The 11,864-nt window shown below is 36.2% G+C and overlaps 1 protein-coding gene across 1 annotated transcript; it reads right to left on the reverse strand.

The window, feature by feature from the left end:
- Nucleotides 1-5,061: 5,061 nt before the first annotated feature.
- On the reverse strand, nucleotides 5,062-11,352 carry LOC127063692 (CD151 antigen). Its single transcript, XM_050993740.1, has 7 exons — nucleotides 10,512-11,352; nucleotides 7,317-7,413; nucleotides 7,033-7,227; nucleotides 6,788-6,958; nucleotides 6,614-6,706; nucleotides 6,111-6,251; nucleotides 5,062-5,665 (listed from the first exon to the last, which is right to left on the reverse strand). The coding sequence occupies exons 2-7, from the start codon at nucleotides 7,392-7,394 to the stop codon at nucleotides 5,618-5,620; spliced, it is 726 nt and encodes a 241-aa protein (XP_050849697.1). The 5' UTR covers nucleotides 7,395-7,413; nucleotides 10,512-11,352; the 3' UTR covers nucleotides 5,062-5,617.
- Nucleotides 11,353-11,864: the final 512 nt, after the last annotated feature.

Here is an 11,864-nt window from a genome sequence, read left to right on the forward strand (position 1 = left end):
TGTCGCGAGTTTGAGAGCGGAAGTCGATCCTCGTATTTTCACGACTACTCTTTCTTACATCTTCCTCCTTCTCTTCTTCGTTTAGAAGAATCGAGAGACGACTATCATAACTCGAGAGATCGATTTCTTCCTTCCTGTTACGTTTACCCATCGAGAAATGATTTATCGTCGGGCGTTTTTCACGTCACGAGACATCGAGATGGCCGATTAGAAAGATCGTATAACTTTCGTTCTCATTCATGTCAATTGGAAATCCAAAGACCTATAGATAAGTACCTAATTCTCGAGGGGTGAAAGCAAAGTAGTACGAATTTGCATCGGCAACGAGAAATTGCAAGCCTGTTCGATCTGTTAAACTCACGTTTCCTACGTCATAATCGTTTTTTTACCTTCCTATCCCCACCCATAATATCTCCTCCTACCCTGCCGTCTACAATTTATTATCTCTTCGAAAGAAGCTAGCGTTTTATTTACATATAAACGGGTAGCTGCTTAAAAAGATGTAGGGTAGAAAATGGGCAAAAAAGTTATATGTATATAATATTATATATAAAAGAACGAAACTTTCCTATCGCGTATATTGTCCACATATCTTTTCTTTTATCTTTCATCTTTTTTCTCTTTGCTTTTCTCAATTCTTTTTTTGTATCTTTGCTTTCCTTTCAACATCTTTTATCGATCGTTAAAATTCCAAATCCCAAAGCTTCACGTAGTAGTAGTAGTAGTAGTAGCGCTAGTAGTAATAGTAGCAATTCCTTTCTAAATATTCGAAAGATTTTCACCGGTAGGTAGATACGTACATATGTACAAGCTTTACGTCTGGTCGACGTTGAATTTCTCGAAAGTATCTTTTGTTCGTGCTTCTTTCCACTTTGAACTTAGGGACGTAAAAAGGAAGGAAGAGAGAAACGTAGAAATAGAAAAAGAGAGAAAGAAAGAGGGAGAGAAAGAGAGAGAGATAGATAGGAAGAAAGATGCATAGAGCGTGAAAAGGACTCTATTTTTCCTTCTTTCATTAACGGCAACGCGTAATAATCTTTCGGCTCTTTCGAAATCAGCCTCCGTCTGGTCTTCTCGTTTCGCTTCTCTTGTTCTTTCTCCTCTTCCTCCTTATCCTCCTCTTCCTCCTTCTTCTTCTCCTTTTCCTATCTTAGGTATATACGTGCCAAATATATAATATATAATATATATATAGCTACATACCTAGCTCTGATTTAAGCTTGGGCCTCCTTCATAGAAGCCGGAACACACCGTGCCCGTGCGTGCACTCACCTCGACTGCTCTACTTTCCGTGTTTGCGATCTTTCTTCTTCCACTTCTTCCTCTTCTTTTTACCGGCACGACTGCCTGCACTATCTTATTCTTTTTTCTTCCCTCGTCTCGGAAGAAGATTGTAACGCTCGACGAGATGCACTTTTGTATGCCTGTACGAAGGCCCGTCTAAGTCGCCCTAGGTTGGTTTTTTCTCTTCTGCTTCTCTTTTTTCTCCTCTTTTCTTTGTCTTTTTTTTTTGTTTTCTTTTTATTTCCACGCGGAGCACCCCTCGTATCGCGAATTTTTTTCTCTTTTTCTTCCTCTTCTTGCCCCCTGCAAATTCTTCCAGCTCTCGTTAAGGGAATCGTCTCTTTTCACGAAAATTCAACGAGCGAACCGAAGAAGAGATGCGAAAGGAGAAACGTTTGAAAAAAACTATCTCGAATGGGAGTAGATGACGACGACAACACGAACGACGAAGTCCGCGTAGTCATAGGAAATTTTGCTTTTTTTCCGAACATGAAAATTAATCGAGAAAAGTGCTCGTCACGAACAAAAGAAACGCTTTCGACGATACGTCCGTCGGCGAATTTCTCTCTCTCTCTCTCTTTCTCTCTCTTTCTCCCTTTCGATTTAATTCCCGAGACAGAATCGATAGAAGGATCTCTTTCTCTCTCTCTCTCACTTTAGCTGTCCCATCCGCATTTTCCCACTTCAGCAACGATTTTCTCGTTTTTTTTTTTCAATTTTTTCTCTCGAGGTCCTACAGGATCGGAGAAGAATGCCGATAAAGAGCGTGTTACTATCGAAAGAGTTTCCAGTCTCTTTCTCTCTCTCTCTCTCTCTCTCTCTCTCTCTCTCTCTCTCTCTCTCTCTCTCTCTCTTTGTCTCTCTGTGTTCTCTATCTTCCAGCTTGACAAGCAAAAAAATGCAAATGTGACGCAGCTTAAACGATTTTCTCGACCGGACCATTTCCCATCAAAGGAGAATGAGAATTTCAAATCCGATAGAAACGGCATGCCTCGAGGAAAATAAAAAAAGAGAAAAAATCGCAAAGCCTAGAAAGAATCGTCTCTAACTCTTCTCATTTAGCGATTACTTAATGCAAAGAGCATAATCTCTGAGAGCGAGCGAGAACGTTTGATCAGATTCGCAGAACTCGTTCTTCGTTATTGCAAACCCTTCCCTTTTGTAATAGAACGCGTTAATGTAAGAATTGTTCGCGGCATGTGAGTTTATATTCGTAAAGGAATAGTTTTAAATCCGTAAAACGATTATAGAGTCTGCAGAAAAAACGTAATCGTTTATTTATTAATAGGATTTTATTTCGATCGAACGATAATAATATAAAAGAAAATATAAAATAAATCAATTTCTTTCGAGTCATAAAATTGAATGAAATCGGTTCGGAAAAGAAAAAGTTTGATGATCTCAAACAGAAAACTACGTGAATCCAGGTAACCGTAAGAAATTTCTCTTTTTTTTTCATCGCGAAAGCTACAGACGACGTTTGCGCAAATCGCAGGTTTTGTGCAAACAAGGTGTTTGCACAGTAGCCGGCTCGTCTACTTGCCAAGCAACGTCTGCTGGATAACGTTAAACTGAGAGAAACGTGAAGAAGAGCAAGATAGATAGAGAGCGAGAGGGAGAGAAAGAAAAAGAAATATACAGAGAGAAAGAGAGAGAGAATACTATACTCTTCGTCTTTCGTGGTAGCAAAGCGAGGAGGGAAAATTGTGTGCACGCAGAAATGCGTAGAGCGTGCTTAAAGGATGGCAGCCAGTCACGCCTCGCTCAGAAAGGACGCGCGTGCTTAGGGTGACGCATACGTGATGCTTAGGGTGAATAAACCGAAGGGAGATGGACGTCGAGTCACCACCCGTTGTTGATACAGTCTCTCGGAAAGAGAAACGGTACCGCAGACGTGATAGGGTTTAAAAAGAGGGAAAGAGAAAGAGAGAATTTTTTATTGAAATTAAAGTAGTTTCTTGTGGGTTTAAAAGATCAGATATGACAACGATAAGATTATCATCAAAATTGGGGCAAGAACAATAATTAATAATCTTAATAATAATAATAATAATATCGATTAATAACATACGATAAACTACTGATACGAAAACTTCATAAATAAAAATATTATGTTATACGAAAAAAGAGAAAGATGAATATAAGATAGAAAATCGGTAGAAAATAAATTAGATGGTATTAAGGAAAGTTAGTTACGTTGGTAAGTCAATCAGTCGAAATGAGATCTGCTAACGAGACAGGAGGAATAATTAGAAGGAAATGAGAATTCCGTGGATCGATCAATGTATACGTTCATCTTTGTTAGACGCCTAAATTAAGGCAACCCGTCGTGCTTTAATGTACGTAGGCGTCTCGATAAAGGGTTCCGTATGTAAACCAAGTCCAGGAGGATGGTAATCGTTCTGGTGGACCAACCACGTCGCGTATGCATAATTTCTTTTCAAAATAAGCTGTATATTAAAAAAAAAAAAGGACGAACGTCGATGAAAAAATAATTAATTGAAAAAAAGAAGAAAAGCGAAGAAAGTATTCAACTTTAAATTGGATACATATTTTTCGTTGAGTTAATATATTCGTTCGGCTAATCTCAAATTAATCCTAAATTCGTTTTAAATGATAAATGAGATGATTTAAGTAGACGATGATCCGTCGACCGTTTTCAAATGCGATGATCGTCATCATCTACTTGATCTTTCTCCGGTGAAATAAGCAATGCAGCTCGAGCGTACACGGAAAAATCCCTTAACCGGTTTTCTCTCTGTCACTGTAGCCCTAGCTAGATAGGTAGGTAGGTAGGTAGGTAGGTAGGTAGGTAGGTAGGTAGGTAGGTAGGTATATAACCTCTGGATTCTCACCGGCACAGCATCGAACATCTGTTCCTCCGGCTCGCTGGAAACACGAGACGTTCTTCGTGCATCGCTACAGAGAAGGGAATTTCTTCCGCGCGTTCTGCCACGATTATCGGAGTCTTCGCATCGCATCCTCGTGTCGGGACTCGTGCAAACGTTTTTCTTCTTTTAAAAGAAAAAGAAAAAGCAAGAGAGAAAGAAAGAGAGAGAGAGAGAGAAGGAGAAAGAACAAATATTCCTTTACTTTTTCATTTATCAATCTCACGTTTATCTTATCCTCTCTACGTGTTTTGTGATCTTTCAAATTCGTAAAACAACCAATACGTTCGTACATGTAACATCGTGTTCGAACGTGAAAGATAGATATGGAAATCGCGAATCGAAATTCCTGCAATAATAATGTATCCGGCCGTGCACGTACGTTTGACGAAATTAAATAACGATATTTTATATCCGTTATTAAATTAGCAACGAATCCGTTCTTTATTTAAACTGAAACACACACATCTAATAAAATATATGACATATATTTTCACATCTCCGTTGTTTCTTCGTAATCTTTTTTACGGTACGTCTAAACGAATCATTTACGATTTAATTAATCGAAGTTGTCACCGATTTCAGAGGAACGTCGAAGTTCGACATATCATTCGAGTGACATTCACATACAGGGGTTGCTAGGGGTGACGACACTCGGCTTGGTTTCCTCTTTTTTTTTTGTTCTTTATTAAGAGTATCGATCATCGGAATGTATAGAATTCGTCCCATTGTTCTCGCGTTGATAGAAAATCTAGCGACGTTTAGTCCACAACGAATCTGTCAACCGGAGCGGAAAATATTCGAATGAATGACAATAGTTATCGTTATGTTCGAACAATGACGATAATGAGAAGGATCGAAAGAAGGTAAAATAACGAAGAGAAAGAGGTACGAGTCAATCGTAGTATTTTATTATTACAGTTTACATAATATATATCTATATAATCGAAAGTTTTGTAGCTAGAAATATAATAATTACAATATTCTTAAAATACTTTTCTTTATAATACATAAACATCGTACATCGATACGTTACATATAATTGTTAACGTGACATAAACGCAAAAAGGACATAAAAATATGATTCGCTAAAATACGTAAGAAGAATTCTTTAAATAACTTGTATATATTATATATTATATATTTATATGTAATACGTATACTATATATTATATCGGTATAGATATAATGAAATAGAAAGAAAAAGTATATGGATACAACGATTTATAATAGTAAAATAATAAAGAGACGAATGGCGAGAATTTGTTATTGAGATACACATCGAGGCAGATTTATTAATGACGATGATAGAGATCTATCGTCGTGTGATTCATAGCAGGAAAAATCGTCGAGTATGCGTTGAAGATTTTCATTATCTTCCGTGCTTGTCTCGATCAAAAGAGAACTCACGAGATGTTTTTTTACACGCAATAGTCATTGCTTTGTCATTCTATCATCTTGAATAATGCACAAGAGAATATCATGCCAAAGAACTGAAAGTAAAAACAAAGAATTATAATTAGCATATTATATAATTTCTCTCTTCTTTTTTTTAAACTTTCATCGATTATTGTAATAACAGCTGTTATTTATATAAGTATATAACAGCATTTCTCAAACGTTTCTGCTGTGCAGCCTAATACGTTTATTTGTAATGTTTATAATATAAAAATGCTTGTGATGCAAATACAATTTTCAAGAACCTGGTAGACTGAAGTCATCGTATATTATTTTAAACATATGACTTTTACTGCAAACTATGTCTCTTACAAATTAATCATTTTTCTCGCTTTTAACGTAAAGTAGCAGCTTTAAAATTGTTTGAGATACGCTGATATATAATATATGGAATCGTTATACTAACGTTAATCATTACATCGTAAAATACAAAATGTAGTACATGATTTTGACGGAGAATTCGATGACAACAATACTTACCATGAGACACGCAACAGCAATACCAGCGCCACCCATAACGGCTGCATGCTGTTGCATATAAACTTGCGTTCTGTTTAGGCAACCTTCCAGATAAGCGTTGGATGGATTTACTGTGTCAGCACCGGCACTGCAGTTAAATCGCTAGAAGCATATCAATGGTAAATAACCGGCGGTATCGTTTGAGAAAGTTGATCGAGTGAAAGCGTGAGAAAGCGGATAAGATAGAAAAGTATTATTAGGTGAATTAAATAATCGCGAGAAGGAAATTAATGTTGTTTGAAATAGATGATAGATAGGAGAGTGTTTATAAACACGAACACGACAAATAATATGAATTCACGAGTCCTGGCAAAGTCATTGATGAATCATAGTGTAATAGTAGTTATCATTGGTGGATGAAGGACACCTATTTAACCGGCCGTAGACACTCGTCGTATCAAACAATTCTTTTATTATCTTGACATTCTTGGAATTTATAAGAAATCCTTAACTATTATGTTTACCTGTCCGGGTTGAACCTCGCGACAACAGCTTTGTGGCACAAGGAGACCGTGAACTCCCCAATCTCTCCAGGCATACACACCGCAACAATGGAGCTTAAATTTGTAAATAAGATGTATAAGTCTCTTCGTTTGAAAACATCTTTTTTGTTTTACTTTACTTTAACTATTACTCACTTGGGTCTGCGTAGTATCCCAAGCATCACGGACGGATTTGCGGTGATCGTACAGTCTCAGGCTACCAGACATTTCACGTTCCAATGTGCTCAACAATTTTTCACGGAACACATAACCGAGAACACCGCCGATTAGCATCGTCACGAACAACAGGAACACGATTATGAAGTACTGAAAGGTAATAATTATTTTTATTGGCTTAGGTCATCTAGAAAAGAAATCATTGCAATTCAATAGGGACTTACTGTGACTAGCATACACTTGACTTCGCGTGACGCACCCACACATCCAAAGAAAGCGATAATAGCTACCAAAATTCCACCAGCTAGTAACACATAAATAGCACCTGTCAATAAATCGTTTCCGACCAATTCGCCTATCCAAGGTACTTTATCGACGAATGCCCATATCGCTAACCCAGTTATAACGACGCCGCCGATCTGAAAACAATAAAAATTAGTTTGATTAAACGGAATTGGCAACGGTTAAGCTAAGCTTTATCAAGCGATAAAGCTTGATCTATACTTACGAAGATGATGAAATTTGTAAAGAACAATGAGTACTTCATAAAACGACCGCAACCGTCCATCTCTGTACCGTATCCCATCTTAGATTAATCTCTCGATCTAGTAAAACAACAATAAGTATAAAAAAACGATAATTAAACGTGAGAAAGCGAAATTGTTCAAGTATAATGTCGAAACAAATCGAGAAATCGAGAATCTCGTAACACGCAAACGTAACGCACATATACATATATATATACATACATACATACTTTTTTTAAGAAACTTTTTTCTCTCTTTCGGTACATTATTTTCCCTGACACGTTCGACGTGCACATCCTTAAGAAATCTAGGAACCATTTTATAAATCGTGTATACGTTATCCGAATTAGGATCGATCGCGTAATCCACGCGTAATTCTAATTCCTAAAGGCTCAAGAGGACGTTTTAACAAGTGTTTCCGTCTACGTTTATACGCGTACGCTTGCCTTCGCACAATTGCATCAAATTTTTCATTTCCATTCACGATTACGAAAGAGAATTAAAACGCGTGAAATATTGGACGTCTTTACGATTCAACCTATATTAAGAATTCTTATATTCATATCGTTATGATTTCATATTTCTTTCTTTTTTACCTTCTCTTTTTACTTTCAAAATTAATGAAAATTTTTTTCAGGATTTAATGTTATTGCGTATTTTATCAAATGTGCCAACAATCGATTGTAACCTAAGAACCTGACTATAGATCCTGTGATATCAAATAGCCATTCGGAAAAAAACAATCAATGATATAAACATGAGCGAATTTACATTGAAATCACGTAGGTAGAATATTCATTAACCAAATGATACGTTTTAATAATATCGAATTAGTCATTGCACTTTCGATATTCATTATGTTTCGTATTCATTACGTTTCGTCCTTATTAATTAGGATCTTAAACGATATTAACCATAAAATAAAACATTAAACAATAAAACATTCATTTAGATCTCGGAAAGATTCACATTGGTTTTGAAAAAAAGCATAATAATATTCCAACGTAATAATATACGTGTAACACATTCCTAGCATAGTCACGTTAACAATCACGCAAGAGTGTTACCTTAAAAAGACGTTATATGAGAGAGAGAGAAAAAAGGAGAAAGAGAGACACAGATAGAGGGAGAAAGTGAATTCTCCCTTTACATTAAGTAATCCATGGCCACTGTAAAGTCTAAAGGATAAAAGTAGGGTAGTGCTTATATATATATATATATATATATATATATATATATATATATATATATATATATATATATATATATGTGCGTGACATCATCATCGAGTTTGGGTTTGCTTCCTCATATTGCGTGGAGGACTCAAGTTAATAATAGTGATAATTTCATTTACCTTATCTTCCTTTGTCATGAAATCTACATAAGGATTATTAAACTGCTTTTTTAACAATTAATCACACTCGTTATTTCCTAATTACTACAGCTTGAACAAACTTTATTATTACAGGAATTTATTCAAATTATCAATAAAAAAAGAAAAAAAAATAAAGAAAAGAATAATACCAGCTCAAGTTATCTTCCAAACACATAATTCTTTCCTTTTAGTTTTGCTTTCTCACTTCTATTTCAGGCTAGTAAATATATTATTATTGTATTATTTTGTATTATGTATTGTATTATTTCGAACGAACACGTTACAATTAATAAATAGCTCGATTGAGTCATCGGCATTCAGAGAAAATCCTTCATATACGAAATCTGTCTAGCATGAGATCATCATCATTTGTAATCCTCAACGCGACGAGGAATTTCCAAAGAGATGTGCGAGAAGTGCATAAGAAAATAATAGTCACGTTCGAGTATAGTCGAAGAAAGTTCATTCGCAAAACCAAAATTATGATAATGTTATCATTGAAGATTATTTCTTTTCTTTTTTAATTTTTTTTTAATTTCTTTTTTTTTCGACATAATAATAGACTCATAAAAAGAATTTGGAGATCGAAAAGAGCTTGTTATAAAACATCGTTAGATCGTCGTCGAAAATCATTATGGAAAGCTATGAAGGAAGAAAGAGAGAGAGAGAGGAAGAAAAGTAGCACAGAAAGAAAGAATTCTTCGAAGTATGGCGCCATGGCACCTGTGGCCCAAGACACGTGTGACGAAGAACAAACACGCGGGCGGGAATTTCGAAAGAAAAAGAAATAAATGAAAAAAAGTATGACTTCTTTATAAACGTTGTTTGCATTGGTTTGCGCCTAACCAATCAAACGATATCTATTATGCATACGTAGAATATTACGGATAAATTTTCTCCATTACGATTGTTTCACAAACTTCATTTGTTTACCTTTTTTGTTTTATTTTATCTCATTTAAATTTAATATTATCCTATTAATATTTCTCTTTACGAATGAATTCGTCTTCGATCAATGCGTTTTTCTTTTTCTTACGAATAAAAATGAATTATTTTTAAATTCGTACAACGACCGAAACTATCATCGAATTCGGTGTGAAGGGAGCTTAAAACACGAAGTGCTCGATTTGAAACGATCGTAGGCGCCGATTGATGAACCACATGAAGGGGTTTTTAAATGCAACGAATTGACATTAATTTAAGTCTCTTAAAAATTCTAGAGAATTACGAAAGCATTATCGAAAGTCGTTCCAACAAATTTTGATACCCTATGTCTAGGAAAAACAATTGACCCAGTTCGTTTAAAAGTCTCGTTCAAAATAATACATTCGTATTTAAACGTGAGATCTATTATAGGACTTTGACAGTACGTATTTATAATGATCGATAATAAACGTATAAAAGGAAAAGTTTAATGATTAATCATAGATAACAAAAGTGATTGAAACTTAAATTGATTTATAAAACGATCTTAATCTTGAAAATTTAATGGAAACACTTTGTAACTCGGTGTAAATGCACCTTTAAGTTGGCGACCAACGACGATTTCTCAACGATAACTCGTACGGTGATACTCTAGTATATTACGCGTGAAACGAGATGAAAGTAAAACCAACTGAGGCTCGTACGACTCTTTATAAAAATGCGCACAACTTATCCAGCAGAAATTTCGTTCCTCGGACGAAAGAAAACGAAACTTCAACAAAAAGGAAAAAGAAAAGAAAAAGAGAAATCTCCTACCACTTCGTCGACAACTTGACGAAAGACGATCAAATATAAACACAATGTCAAAAATACTCACTTTCGACTTCTCTTCTCGAAGAGTCCCAACCAGCGATTTCCAAACGTTAATAGTTTATCGAGTAATAAAAAGAATGGTTGATTCTTTATCCAAATCGTAAACGTCTTTTCTCCTACCGTCCTTTCTCTTACCGGTTCTCTTAGCCCTTTTCGACGATGTCCAATGGCTACGGTTTCAACCGGTTTCGAAATTCAATCGAGGCGCGATCACTTCTCGCGTACGTACGATTTTGAACGTTTACTATCCTCTTTCTCCTTCTCTCTATCTCACTCTTTTCATCGAAAACACACGAAACTATTAGAATCGATGGATATAAAGGGGGACAAATCGTTGATTATATTGGACGATTTTTCTTTTCTTTTTCCTTTTTCAATTTCTCTTGAATCTCTCCTTTGAAAGACAATTTGTACGTATGATTTGAACGTGATCAAAGTCTCAAAGGATGATCAACAAAACGAAGATGGGGAACGACGATGGTACACTACAACGTGACGACGATTACGACGCTCTCTTAGTACTGTATGTTGCCCATGGAAAATTCACGCTCTCGCTCTCCCTCGAGGCCGCCAAAAGTGGGGAACCGTTCTCCTCGCGTCCTTCGCGACGAAGACGCGATCTGAAAATGCGTTGCATTGCGCGCGTTCTTCCCCTCTTCCTATTCCCCTTCTCTTTCTTACCCTTCTCTTCTCGTCATTTCTATTTTGTTCTCACTTCACTCACTCCATCCTCCTCTTTAATACGCACAACGCGAATCAACGTTCTCTGTTCGAAGAGCCCGCGAACGATCGATCACAAGGTCTATTATCTTTTTGATCTTCCCCTCTATTTTTCTGCTTTCTCTTTTTTCTTTCTTTCTTTTTCTCTTTCCTTCTCTTTTTTGTCTTTCGTACTACGACGTAACTATAATATTTTATAATACGAGTTCGTCGTGCATTGTTAACATGTGATTATCGAATGCGTATGTAACGATCGGTCGATAAAGAAGGATGATCACTTATCGATAAATGTCCGTGAACATAGGAAACTAAGATGGCGGACGATCATCTGCGGCGTACGTTCCATGATCGTAATTCGTCAATGATAAACGTATATATGCACTTCGGTTTGTTAAGACCGTCGTCGTTGATTTTACTGTTTACGTGTTTACTATTCTTTTTTGTGTGCAACAAGCGAGGACGCGTTACGTTCGATCGTAATCTCCTTATTTTCTCGTTTCCCAGTTTCCGAGGACGTGCACGCTGTGCAATTTGATGAATCGTAACGAAGGATTTTCGTGGCACGAGTACTTACTCGTTCGTAACCTATTATTTCGCTCGGAGATAATTGTTTTAGCAGGGTCATGCAGTTGAAAAA

This window comes from Vespula vulgaris, chromosome 5 (assembly GCF_905475345.1).
Source record: "Vespula vulgaris chromosome 5, iyVesVulg1.1, whole genome shotgun sequence".
Classification (NCBI taxonomy): domain Eukaryota; kingdom Metazoa; phylum Arthropoda; class Insecta; order Hymenoptera; family Vespidae; genus Vespula; species Vespula vulgaris.